This window comes from Macrobrachium rosenbergii, chromosome 55, assembly GCF_040412425.1.
Source record: "Macrobrachium rosenbergii isolate ZJJX-2024 chromosome 55, ASM4041242v1, whole genome shotgun sequence".
Lineage (NCBI taxonomy): Eukaryota > Metazoa > Arthropoda > Malacostraca > Decapoda > Palaemonidae > Macrobrachium > Macrobrachium rosenbergii.
The window spans coordinates 15717625-15732170 of NC_089795.1; the positions used below are offsets into that span (position 1 = coordinate 15717625).

General features: G+C 42.9%; 1 protein-coding gene across 36 annotated transcripts in view; it reads right to left on the bottom strand.

The window, feature by feature from the left end:
• Positions 1-14546, bottom strand: part of Zir (Zizimin-related) — a 582703-nt gene that overhangs the window by 476689 nt on the left and 91468 nt on the right. For all 36 annotated transcript variants that reach the window (XR_010852045.1, XR_010852043.1, XR_010852042.1 and 33 more), the window contains exons 6-7: positions 416-679; positions 158-295 (exon numbers count right to left, since the gene is read on the bottom strand). Coding sequence is in view for 14 of the 36 variants with exons in the window: in XM_067098450.1 (XP_066954551.1) it covers positions 158-295; positions 416-679 (402 nt within the window). In the remaining 22 variants the exon portion in view is untranslated. The remainder of the gene's footprint in view (positions 1-157; positions 296-415; positions 680-14546) is intronic.

Genomic DNA, 14546 nt, shown 5'->3' on the forward strand with positions numbered 1-14546 from the left:
CGAGAAGAACCCTAAAAGGGTTCAGAGGTCTGGTTCGACAAATCATTTATAAATAAATATACAAAAAGGTAATTATCTTACACTATTTACCAATCTGACCTCCAATTACAGTAATACATATCACAATATCTCTGACTAAAATATAATGGCAACTTACAGCATCATCTTTCATGTAAGGTCCAACAACATCACTTATGTCACCTTGTAACACCTTCTCAAGTCGTACAACAAGAAACAGGTCACTGGATGGATAAGTGACATCAAAAATACATGTCCTGCTTAAAGTTGATATATCCTGAAATGATGAGTTTTTCTTTATCTTAATTTGTTGTTAGTCAATCCATACATATATTCACTTATGAAGTACAGTATATCTACCTCATGCCAACTTTGTGATACCTCCAAAAGAACATACCTGATAGGGAATGTGGGAGGTTAACATCCTCTTCAATGGCTCAGGATTCATATCAAAACAGAAGTTTTCTGAAACCTTTTTCTTATCCCTGAGGTCATACAGAGCCATTGTGGCAAATATGGGTTCAATCTCCAGCTCAAGTCTCAAGTTGATACACTTCACTTGAATTCTATGACCTGAGTGGGGCATAGGTAGATCTGGATAGAGTCTTCGTTCTATCACATCTTCTTCATCTTGAGCAGGATACAACACAAAAACCGATTCCTGTACATAAAAAAAATGTTTATAACTTTAATGCTTAAATTCTCAAAATTATCAGTTGACTGGGTACTATCAACATCCTCACTGCCATTAGTTGCTTAATGAAGCACTGTTCGAATAAACAGTTTTCTTGAAAAATAACAGAATTGGGTTTTAAAAAAGCAGCTTTATTTATAAAAACCATAAATTTTAAATGAAGTAAAGATCTGATTTCACCTGTTTCAGGCACTGATTTCTCCCATCCAAAAACATGTTGCAGCCTGCATGTTATTTGTTTTTTTAGCCACAGCTACAACTTGTAGCTTAAATTCTGTGTATCTTTCTTAAGCCTTTCTCCATCTCATGAAGGATGGCTAAAAATGTATTTAATTTTTCCGTATGGAACTCACCAATGAGAATTAGCAAGTCTCTAAAAAGGTGACAACTGTAATGCAACGCTTAATGTGCAATAGTTACAGTAAACATGGAAAAGCAACCATTTCTTGATTCAGTTGTTTAGGCCAGTGCCTGCTGTTGTTTATGCTAGTGTTTCTATGAAACAGTAGGTGGTTGTTCATTAAAAGATATAGTGATGAATTACTGGACAAGCCACAAGCTTGGTAAGCCTGGTTGAATTTATGACAATTTGCAATTAGCTTATTTAACTTTAGCTTCTAGGCCTATTACTCGGTCAAAAGCTAAACTAGATGTACAGCAAGGTCGCATTATACGCGAGTAATACATTCCAAAACCTCCCTGCCCATCACTGAAACTGTGCATCATCACAAACCTTTTATGTAACAGAGTACTATCCACATGCCAATCATACAAACCTGTTTGTGACCATTTAAACCCCAATATACCTCTATAGCTATTACTGGTCATACAATGCAGAGTAATAAAGAAAACCATGGATACAGAATTTCTTATACAGTACAGTATTAATAAGAAAATGAATTTCAAACTAAATATAAATGAACAATTTATGATTAGATATACACCCTACTTTGCAGTACGCAGTAGTAAATGCACATTAGCCCGGATTTAGGGCAATGATCTAACATTATTATTTTTATAATTTTCCAACATTTCATGCAATGATAATTAAGACAAAACAACAAGAAATAAAAAATGAGAAACGATAGGGGAGAGAGGGAAGGTGTATCTGTGTGTAGAGGAGTTCTCTCTCTCTCTCTCTCTCTCTCTCTCTCTCTCTCTCTCTCTCTCTCTCTCTCTCTCTCTCTCTCTCTAACAATGACAATAACAATGATGATGATGACAATGAAGACGACAAATGTACAGTGTCTCTATGCTAATGAGGTGAAGATGAATGATGGCACAGACAATGCCTTTGAACTACTGATCTACCGATTATTGACAAGACAGCAGAAGGGTCATCGGGGTTGTCTTTAAAGCTTGGTGGAGGCTGAGAAAACCTGAGGGAAGAGGATGGCAGCAGCTACCTAACAACAAGAGCTCATGAAATCAAAGGCTGAGGATTGTCAAAAATGGACAATTTTTAAATTTTTCTTCCTCTAGAAGAACTTTACAATTGGCAGTTGTTTCCTTTGTCTTCTGACTTCACTGTACACCTGCTATAGAGGTAACACTGCCTCAGATATCATAAAGGTCACTTTGATACTCCAATCCATGGAAGGAACATAATACTTGATTCTGCCTTTAGCCATCTAAATCATGCGAAATACTAATGTTTTTCAGTGTCCACTCTGGATGTTCAACTTTAATTTCCGATCCATCTTCACCCATCAATAAAGATGACTTGATTTGATCTTTCAGCTCCTTATTTGTCGGCTTGACATCCTCTTCACGGTGCTCAACCATGTCATCATCAATCATGTCCTTTTCAAATCAAAGATCCTCTGCACCTCACTGTCAATAGCCAGGAAGGCCTCACAGTCATTCACCATTTCCAGTTTTAAGTCATCCATAGTTACCCAGATAAATGTATTGCATCTTTAGTGGTGAATTCTCTCCAGCAGTCCATAATGTTCACGTCAAGGTCAGCATCAATAGCTGCGCAGATTGTGTCAAATACCTGTCAACTGTAGGCAGCCTTGACACAGTAAATGGTGCCTCAGTTGAGGTGTTCAACAGCCATGGATTGAAGATGTCTGAGAGCATTATCTATTATCAATAGGCTTTTAAAAGGCAATCCTTCCTTCTCTAAACAGGTTTCTACTTCAGGGATGAAACATTCATGAAACCACTATGTAAAAAGCAATGCAGTGATCCATGACTTGCTACTGTGTTGCCAGTTTTTGTCCTTCAGAGCACAGTGATTTTTCACACAGCAAACAAAACAATGCCAGGCTTTACTGTATGGCCAGTTGCATTACCACATAGCACTATTCACCCTATCCTTCTATGATGCTAAAGCCTGGCACCTGCTCCCCACTTCAGTGGATTAGGTTCTGCTAGGCATTTTGTTCAAGAGAGTCTACTCTCATGAATTCCTGTAATTTTTATATTCTACAAGTTAAATTGATGTTTCAGTCAATTTAACCATACTTTTTTTTTGCTGCAGATGACTTGGTTCCCCTTGAAAGTCAGACTTATCACTGAATTGTACACACAAGGATTAGGCCTTGTGCCTTAAAATGTTTCCACTGTATATTTTTTAGTTTTCCACAATGTTTTTGTTAGAAATAAAATGTGCTAGTATATTTACAGAGCAAATACTAAAAAACCTAATGATAAAGTTCACTGAATTTTCATATTTATTCACTCATTAAATAATCTGGAGTAAAAATATTATTGAGGGTCTGCACTGTTAAACCACTTGAGGTGAACTTAAAAAAACTTAGCCTGCTGAGAGCTGATACGTATAGTCAAAAGCATACAAACAATGAAGTTTGTATGAAACTGAAAAACACAATTGTTACAATACCTAGTATATTAAGTCTTTCATTCCCTTGAATTCATATCAGTGGAAGAGTCTTACTAGCAGTATCACTGATGCTGATGCTACTAAGTTTAAGAGGAGCTTTAACACTCCCTTAGTTTTTATGACGTGTAGCTGCCTTTCTGTGTACTAAATTCAGTATTAACTTGTTAACTTTACTCTTTTTTTATTTTCTATTCTACTTCTGCCTTCCATATTATGCAATTCTGTATCTGATTGCTTTGCATGTCCATAATAATTATGTTAATAACACATGTTTTGAACTCGCAGATTAAATTACCAATGGAATTTTCATCAATACAGTAATTACAGTATATGGAATACTTTTTAAGCTTATGGGCCTTTTACTCCAACTCACAGAAGGCCCATGTATGGCAGAAATGTTATGAAAACCAAAAGCTTTTATAGAAGGCCAAAAATGGATAAATTACACATACATAATAGCACATTTTACAATAAAAATACAGACTGTAACCAGAAATTAACAGCAGTTAAACCTAAAAGACAAAAACCAGTCATATACACACACACACACTCCCAAATTGCATACATTGTCCACAGTAGAGAAAAATGTAAACAGTTCGAGCTGTAGACAATGAACTAAGGGTTGGGACTGTAGAGGATAGTGGGCCTTAAATGTGAAAAATACTGTAAATGGGTTGCAAGTGCACCATTTAAATTAACTATTAAATAAAAAAAAAGCATAAAATCAAAACAGATATCACAATGTATTTCCTAAAGGTCAAACAGAATTCCAGCTCTCTTTCCAACACCTACACCTCTTCAACCCTTGCCATCAAAGAAACTCCCCAAGAACAGCTACTACCACTAATACTACAACTACTACTCCAGAATGCAGCAAAGAAGAGGATGAAGATCCTAACAATCAACCTCCACATAAAATAAATGATAATGCCATACAGTTTTTACACATTTGTCTGTCGCACGTATATGGGTACGTCTTAATGATTAAGTTTCATGTGTGCGACAAGAACTGCTTCAGCATATTTTGTGGTGCATCATCATCGTTATTCAACGGTGCCAAGTCATGGTGTCAAAGATTTACGTGGAAGTATATAAATACAGAATTGGCATGTCCTTATACTATAAATATAAGATGAGTGGTATTCTTAAGACCGTAGCAATCTCTCTTTTTATATTGGTACTGTTTTATAAATCTAATAACTTGTACACTACACAAAACAAACCCCAGTCCTCTCTCTCTCTCTCTCTCTCTCTCTCTCTCTTTTCATGTTGATACCGTACTCTTCACGGTATTATACTGTGCTGTTTATGTTAAGTATTAGTCAAGTTTATGGTCAACAACACATGCACAGTACCCAAAAAGGGTTGGGATGTCAAAAGTTATTCACGAATTTTTTATTTTGCAGAAGGCTAGCAACCTAACCCCAGTGAATTTCAAGGGATAATTGTGTTAATAATGCAAGAAAAAGACATGAAGGTGGCATAAAATGTATTAATAGTTATAAAGAGAAGGAAATATTCATTTTGCCAGCGGGCAGGCAAGGAATAAAATCAGAATGACATTCAAGCAGAAAGGAAGCTGAGACATACAGAAAGGACAAAGAGCAGGATTTGAAGGGAATGGAACCAGAACCTCCATATATAAAGACAAGAATGTTAGGCATCAGAAAACACTGACAAGACATGAATGGAGCAAAGTAAACAGAAGAAAGAACTAGAAATAATAAAGCTGGAAAAAAGCAGTAATGAGATGACAGAGTCAGCATTCTCAACATCTGCTGAATGAAGGAACTACTACAAATGCTGGTGTAACCATGCAACCAAATGAGAAAGCACATCTGAGGAGGTTAAAAGACTCTTGGTGAATATGAAAAAGTTCCAAGGCCATCAGGAATAATATGTGATTTGCTAACAGCAAACAAATGATAAGGACTCAAGAATACAACTGCTGGAGTATACTAGTATTTTGGAAAGTGCTGTAAGAAGGGTAATGATCAGTTTTTAAACCAACAGCTGTCATTTAAGCTGCATGACTTACCAATCAACAACAGAAGTGGTCTTCATGATAAGGAAACTACAGGGAACATACCAAGTGAAAAATGGAAAGGTCATAACATATATTTGTAGATCTTGACAGAATACACCATGAAAAAATTTCTTGGGCATTACAAAAGCAGAAGGTACCATACTTCAAGCAAGTATGATACTAGAGTAAATACAGCTGCAAGTATAGCTGGCAAATCTGAGATAAATGTTAAAAGTACATCAAAGTTCAGCAAAGAGTATTTTACTATTTATTAAAGCATAGTATAAAAATAGCTCCTCTACACAGATAACCTGGTGTTTATGAGAGAAAAAAAGACGAGTAAAATACAGTAATACCCTGAACTTTCGCAAGGTTAGGTTCCAGAACCCCTCGTGCAAGGCAAATTTTCACGTAAGTTTGGCACAGTCTTTAATGCTTATTTCTAAAGTTTAAACACTAAATATAACCCTAATCATGCTCCCAAATTATTAAGTTAACTTTAAAATGAAATTAAAGTTACCGTAATTTCATTTAAAAATTAGCTTAATACATTACCCTTAAAAAAAGAAATATTTTTAGAAGTCTTCTCAACTTCTTTTTAATAACTTCTTTATTCTACGTCTCTTCCTCCTTGTACTGAAATGCTTTTTCATGAACAAACAGTGTTTTTTATTTGGATACTAATACAACTCTTAATTACTATGTCTCTATGTTTTAGAACATATTTGCCACACTAGCGCATTTACACTTTGTAGACAGTACAGTAAAATTAGATCAATTTAAAATATCTACTGTATAGGTAAAGAAGCACAGAGAAATAATAAGTTGTAAAATGTGTGAGTGCTAACTATGAGAGAGAGAGAGAGAGAGAGAGAGAGAGAGAGAGAGAGAGAGAGAGAGAGAGAGAGAGAGAGAGAGAGAGAGAGAAATCGCCACTAACCGAAAATCGGTGATTTCCGGCACTTTAGAGAGAGAGAGAGAGAGAGAGAGAGAGAGAGAGAGAGAGAGAGAGAGAGAGATTAGTAGGAAACCTTTGACTTGCTAATCAGCAACACTCTCCCTTCTTGTCATGTTAAATCAACATGTCTGACAGCTTTGCCTTAGAGCTTCGAATAAAAGATAAGGAAAAGATATTTGTTTGTTTATTATACGTGTCGCATACAAATTATGTAATTAGTTACATTATTATTATTATTATTATTACTATTATCATTATTACTATTATTATGCAGAAGAATTATTATTATTATTATTACTATTATTATTAATCTTATTAATATTTGAAAATTAGTACTTATTATTGGGTAAAAAATTTATTTCTGAGTCCAGCCCCGTGTCAGCCGGTGAAATTCCATACTAACACGAATTTCTAGGTATAAATTGCTAGATATACCAGAGAAAAAAGAGCTTTCAGGAATGCTGGGGTTACTACCCCCAGATTGAGCGTCTTCCCTAAGGAAGACGACGGTATCTTTTCAAGGGTGAGTGAAAGGATCACAACCACAGAGCTACACTCAATAGATATCCCTATGTCAAAACCCCCGGAAGAGAGCGGTGAGCCGTTACAGCTCCCACACACAGGCGCCCGCCAGACCGGCGACACCAGCGCCACCTACTTCATTCCATTTTCTAGCACGTGACTGATCACCCTCAGAATTTTTGTGCTTGTGCCTTTTTGTGTGTTTTTCTGCTTTTCGACATGTTTTCAAGCAGTTTTACCATCTCCAAGTTAAGTACCATCTTATTGTGGGGTTTTTTCGATAAGTTTGGCTGCATCTGTCCTTATTTCACAATTATGAGATTGTTGTTATGACGCCACGGCGTCCCCCAGCCAGCCATGCCGACCGTGAGGCGACCCCTTCAGTCTTTTCTGTCGGGGTTGTCTCTTTGTCGTTATATTACTTATCTGTTCCCCCGGATCTCTTCCTGGCGGTGTTTCCTGCGGTGGTTTTATTGGAGTTTTGTTTATTTTTTCTATGAACCCCATAACGAGTCCCTATAGGGTCCCCGTCATACCTCGCGTAGGTCTCCCCCCCCAAGGATGAGTTCCTAGTTGGTCTTAGTTATTTACTATTATTATTATTATATTTTGGCGTTGGTGCTATTTATATATATATTTTGTTACCTCTTCGGGGTAGCGGCAGCTTTAGGTCTAGCCGCTCCTCCGAGGTAGGCTACGCACCTCGCATGAGCACATTATTCTTAGAAACTATTCTTATGTATATTGTGTTATTGTGATGGTTTTTATATTATGTCGTGTGTGGGTTTTTCTCCCTTGCCTATCATGTTAGGCTCGTATTGCTTCCTTGTCCTCTCGCCCTCCTCATAGGTTAGGTGTGGAGTGGTTCATCGGGTTGAGGGAGTTTTGTTGCTGTTTCCTCTGTGGCCGTTTTTGGGGGTGGCAGAGTGAGCCCCTTTGTTCTCCCCCTTCTTTTCGAAGGAGTAGAGTTCATTGGGTGTGCCTCCTCTACGCTATTAGCCTTTTTGCCCCCTCCTTTTCGGTCCTGGTTGGTTCTCGGCACAGAATTTCTCTCCCTGTTTTCCCCTTCCTCCACCCTTCCCTTTCTCCTTCCGTTAGCCTAGGCTAGGCCTAAGCTCGGGTATTCATCTAGGCTTTGCCTAGTCAGGAGTTGGGCGTTGAGTTCTTGGTCGCATCCCTTCCCTCAGGAGTAGGCTTGTCCTGCCAAGCTCATATTATATTCTTGGCGTGGCGTGTGCTTGCAGTCGAGCGGGTGAATCATTTTCCCTTGTCTCCTGTTTTCACTCTCGTAGTCTACTCCTCTTCCCTACCCCACCACCCTCCCTCCTCCCCCCTCATCTCAACCAGCCCTTGCCCTACTCGTGCGGGTGACGCTAGATGGCGTTTTCTCCGAGTTGGGGACTCCCTCTGGTGGAGAGATTCGCTCCCTCCCAGAACTAGTCCCCGGCAACGCTGTGTTTGTTTTGATGTTTCGTTTACCTCTCTCCGAGTTCGAGCGGGTTTCGAACATTCTTTCTTTGATTTTAATCACTCTCCGTCGGGTTGCTTTGCTGGGTTGATGACGCCTGCTCCGGCTTATGTTTTACTTGGCCTTTTATGATGGGCACCTCACCCACCTTGTTTCCCTGGCGGGGAGGTCCGAGAGAGGGGGAGTGAATGAGAGAGAGAGGAATACCTCCGGTCTCCGGAGTTAATTTTCTCATTATTACCATCACTTGTATATTATATATTTATATTATCTGGCGGAGTGAGCTTCTCACTCCGCCATTATACTTATTTTATATGTTTTTTGAGTCCGGTGCTCCACCCTGGGGTTCCGCCGTCTTTTTTGCTGGCAGCCCTTGTGGTGGGTCCCTGTTGTCCCAATCTTTCCGTTCCGCCGGAGTATTCCGGTGACCGGAAGTATCTTGCCTTCCACTCTGTTTAATTTATGGCTTGGTGGTCTCGTCCCTGACGAGGGGTTTTTTTCTCCACCAGAGCATTCCGGTAGTAAGCTGAAATACCCTGGCCTTCCAGCTTTAGGTTACTTAGAGTGGTAGGTTCATGTACTTTTTTTTACACTTACAGACTGTTCATTGTGAGGAGCCGGGGTGCACCGCTTCTCTCCAGCAACCATATGGACACGTGGTGTGCCGGACCCACGCTGGCTGTGCGGTCCGGTTGGATGACCTAATTGTCTGGCACCCCGACGGCTGTGAGGTTTGCTTCGCTCTGTGCGCTGGCATCCAGGACGAGTCGGTAAGATATAGCTTCTCCTTATTACGTTCCTCATGTCGGTGTAGTGCTTATATTTTTCGAACCTACTTTCCGTTCAACCCTAATTGTTCGTTCTCTTACAGGCGGACGAGTCCTCCATGAAAACTTCTCTTGAGTCTCTCTGCGCCTGGGTGGCTGGGTTCGGAAGGAACGTTCCGTCGGGGAAGCCTTATGTCCTCGACGCGAAGTTGAGGGACCTGCTTTACCCGGCGCCCGGGTGGCTGCTGCGGGTTCGAAGAACTGGCCACCCTATCATACAGCAGATCCGGGATGCGACCCAGCCACCCCAAGAGGACATCCTGTACGCCGGAGGTGTTGGAGGATGTCGCGCGTTAGACTTGGACCTGGAACCAATGAACACGGAACAGGACCAGGCGGTAGGTAGCGAGGTAAGTGAGGTTGCGGGCGGGCCCCTTTTGACTCCCCATCTTCCTCTGTTTCTTCTTTTGCAGGTTTTGCAAAGTCTTCCACCTTGGGTGACAGGGCTCCATCAGCTGTCCCCAAGCTGAAGCTGAAGACTTCATGGAAGGCGAAGGGCTTTAAGTCCTCGTCTTCCAGGAAAGCATCGCCTTTCCCCCCGTTGAAGGCTAAGGTCTCCGTACCTGTAGCCTCTGGGAGCAAACCTGGAACCTCCGGCAAAGGCGCGAGTAAGAGGGCATCAAAACCAAGCCCTCCTCGCCAGCCTGCCTTTGATCCGGAGGCGTTTGCAAACTCGTTGTTCGAGAGGTTCTCGGCGGAGGTCGAGTCTAAGTTTACGAAGATCTCTGAAAAACTTACCAGCCATGATAACATACTGGCGGGAATGGCTCGCCCTGGCGGAGTCGAACCGCAGTATGCTATTCCTGACACGGCTGATCTCCCTCCTTTTGACGTCGGGAACCCTTGGCGTTTTGCCCTCCGTGCTATTCAACACGAGGGTACTCTGACTGTTGAAGGTCTTGCACGAGGCGGTTAGAGGAACTTGAGTTCTTTCCTCCCGATCTCCTGCCCCCTTATCCAGGCTTCGTTAGGCTGACGGAAGAAGCCTGGGTACGCTCAGACAAGGTCCCTAGAGAGACAGTGATCTTCCCTAGGGACCAAGCTCAGTCGGCTCTCCTGCGCACTCTGACGGAGTGGCAGGCAGACAACACGAAACTTACACCTTTCAAGGGCAACTATACCATGTTCGCCCTGGGTGATAAGTTGCCCGACTCCTTGCCTAAACAAAGTGGCTCTGGCTACGGCTCGGCGTGCTTTGACGGCAACCCCTTGCCTCAACTAAGGGAGACAGACTCCACATCCCTGGTATTCCCAGGGGTGAGGAGTTCTGGGTTGACGCCCGTCCACTTTTACTGTGGGAAAGCTGACGCTTACTGCGCATCAACCCAATTCAGCGAGCAGCTTCCTAAGCTCCCGGAAGCCCTGCTGAAGTCTGAATTTGAGGCCCGGACTAGGCTAGCCCGGTCATTGAACTCCGATCTGCCTCACAGAAGCGACTGCCGTCTCCAGTGCAGACGAGGCCCTTCTTTCAGGTCTTGGCTAAATCCCTGTTAGCAGGGTTTCAGACAGACCTCTTCGATTTCATGATGGCTAAACTTGAGTGCAGAAAATTCATCTTTGCCGAAGCCACCATTCGTCATGAGCCTAACAAGCTCATGAAGAGCTCCATCTGGGGCCCTAACCTCTTCCCAGAAGAAGAGGTAGCCAGTGTACTCAGGGAGGCTACAAGAGCTAACCAGAGTCTTCGCTCTCGCTGGGGTATCTCAGCTTATACGCGTAAGACCCCAGAATCTGGCGGCCCCCAGACTAAAGGTGGTAAACGGTTCAGGAGACACAAGAGGCCTCATCATCAGACGGTAGTTCAAGCCGTCCCGGTCTCGGCAGTTGCACAGCCCTCCACCTCGAAAAGCCCATCCCCAACAATATGTGCTGGTCCAACCAGCCCATTCTTTGCTGCACCCTCGTACGTTGCCTCACCAGCGTACAACCCTACCTATGAAGGCTGTGGGTTCTTTCACGGCCTTAATAGGAGCGCAAGGGGGGGAAGAGGTCGGGCCCCTTACAGAGGCAAGCTCAACACCGCCCCAAGAGGTAAACCTGGACGTGGTAGAGGGAACCCGCTCCCTCCCACTGAGAACAATCAGGTAGGTGGTCGCCTTTACTGGTTCAGAGACCAGTGGTCCTTCAGCCCTTGGGCAGACAGCATTGTGTCCAAATTCTAGGATGGTGCTGGACCAAAGACCCCCCTCCTCTGATCAGGTTCTACCAGCCACCCTCAAGAGTCCTACAGGACTACGTGGCAGAATTGCTCAACAAGCGAGCAATAAAGAAAGTAAGGCACCTCAAGTTTCAAGGCAGGTTGTTCACTGTTCCCAAGAAAGACTCCGATCAGCAAAGAGTGATCCTGGATCTGTCGCGTCTAAATCATTACATAAAATGCGACAAATTTTGCATGCTTACGGTAGCACAGGTACGGACTCTACTTCCGCGTGGAGCCGTCACCACCTCTATCGATCTTTCAGACGCTTACTATCACGCCCTGGTTGCGGCGGAGCTTCTCTCTGTTCCTGGGTTTCAGACTCGGGAATCAAGCCTACTCCTTCAGGGTCATGCCTTTCGGTCTAAATATTGCACCCAGGATATTTATTTAAACTGGCGGACACGGTAGTTCAGCAACTCCGGTCCTGAGGGATATCCCTAGCAGCGTACCTCCAGACGATTGGATAATTTGGGCTCCAACAGTTCTAGAATGCCGGAAGGCCACGGCCACGGTCATCAACTTCCTGGAGTCGTTAGGTTTTCAACTGAACAGAGAGAAGTCCCGCCTGACTCCGGAGTCCCGGTTTCAGTGGCTGGGTCTCCAGTGGGATCTGTCCTCTTACACGTTATCCCTCCCGCCTCCCAAGCGGAAGGAGATAGCTTCCCTTACCAGGAAATTCCTGAAAGACAAAGCAGCATCCCGCCGGGCCCAAGAAAGAATCCTTGGTTCCCTTCAATTTGCCTCAGTGACGGACCTGCTCTTAAAAGCAAAATTAAAAGACATAAACAGAGTGTGGCGGAGTCGAGTCAATGTCAGGCTCAGAGACAAGGTCTCCTCCATTCCCTGGATTTTAAAGGCGAGACTGCGACCTTGGTCCACAGTCAGCGGCCTGTCCAAAACAGTTCCACTTCAGTTTCCCCCTCCGGCGCTGGTAGTTCACACGGACGCCTCATTAAGCGGCTGGGGAGGGTATTCGCCAAAACAAAAAGTACAAGGAACGTGGTCTACAATGTTTCAACGGTTCCATATAAACACCTTGGAAGCTATAGCGGTATTTCTAACTTTAAAGAAAATCCGCCCCCAGCCGGATTCATATCAGGCTGGTGTTAGACAGCGCCGTGGTAGTTCATTGCATCAACAGGGGCGGCTCCAAATCAGGTCGAGTGAACCAGGTTATGGTAGCTATTTTCTCCCTGGTGAACAAGCACAGTTGGCATCTGTCAGCCACCCACCTAGCGGGGGTGCGGAACGTGGTGGCGGATTCCCTGTCCAGGGCCACTCTGTTGGAGACGGAGTGGTCTCTGGACAGAGAGTCATTCAATTGGATTTGCGGGTTCGGGTCTCCAAGTGGATCTGTTCGCGACGGAGAGCAACTTCAAGCTTCCCTGTTATGTGGCCCCGAACCTGGATCCCCAGGCGTACGCCACGGACGCAATGACCATAGACTGGAACAATTGGGAGAAGATTTATCTATTTCCCCCAATAAATTTGCTGTTGAAAGTACTGCACAAACTCAGGTCATTCAAAGGTCAACCAGCCCTGGTAGCCCCGTACTGGCCGAAGAGCAACTGGTTCCCTCTTCTTCAGGAACTTGGGTTGGAGTCTTGATTCCCAATCCCAAACTGACCCAAACAGTACAAACCAAGACTGTGTCAGCTTCCTCAAGAATTCAGAATGCCCAAGTTTTATGGACTTTATAAAGTTCGCAGCTCAAAAGGGAGCAAACATTGACCCCGTTAACACTCTGTTTTTAGAATCAGACAAGAGAGATTCTACTCTCAGACAATATGACTCAGCAGTCAAGAAACTGGCCTCCTTTTTGAAGACATCTGAAGCCCAAACCATGACTACTAACCTAGCAGTTACCTTCTTTAGATCATTGTTTGAAAAAGGCCTTGCCCCGGCCACTATTACCACAGCTAAGTCAGCCCTGAAGAAGGTATTCTTATATGGTTTTAAAATTGACCTTACAGATTCTTACTTTTCATCTATTCCTAGAGCATGCGCTCGTCTGAGACCCGTATCACGCCCACATTCTGTTACGTGGTTCCTCAATGATGTACTTAAGTTAGCATCCGAGATTGACAACTCCCAATGCACTTATTTGGATCTGTTAAGGAAAACTTTATTTCTGATTAGCTTGGCTTCAGGTGCCAGAATCTCAGAGCTGTCGGCTCTCTCTAGAGGTGATGATTTTGTTAGTTTCCTCCCGACCGAGAAGCCCTCCTTTCTCCTGATCATAGATTTTTAGCCAAAAATGAAGACCCTCAAAACAGGTGGTCTCCTTGGAAGGTGGTGCCCTTCCACAGGACCAGTCCTTATGCCCAGTCTATACCTTAAAGTCTTACCTTTTAAGAACTCCACAGTGTAAGTCGGGTCCTCTTTTTATCAGGGAGAAAGGTGGTACTCTATCGTTAAATGCAATAAGACAACAAATTTTGTATTTCATTAAGCAAGCTAACCCGGATTCAGTTCCTAAGGTTCATGATATTCGTGCAGTAGCTACTTCCACTAATTACTTTCATAATATGGATTTTTCAGAACTTACCAAATATACGGGTTGGAAATCACCTCTAGTGTTTAAACGCCATTATTTAAAATCACTCAAAGCCCTGAAATTTTCTACAGTGGCTGTGGGGAGTGTCATTTTCCCACCTTAATTACCCATTATCCTTTATCCTCCCCCTACCCCCCCGCCTGCCTGCCTCATTTACTTCTCTGCTTGCCCTTCTGGTTGATCATGCCTCACTGCCTTGCTCCTCATATTGATATTGTTATTGTCTTTTTATTATATTTTGGGAACTGTATTTTGACATGTTATAATTCTGGATTGTCTTAGGGGTACTGGGCTGTTTTTATTTTGCTCCATGTACCCCATATATATATTTTCTCATGTTGTAGATGTCTCTCTTATGTTTAGTTATAAGTTCATATTTACTCCTTAATCTTAAGTATTTTTTAATGGATTTTGCCTTATAGTCT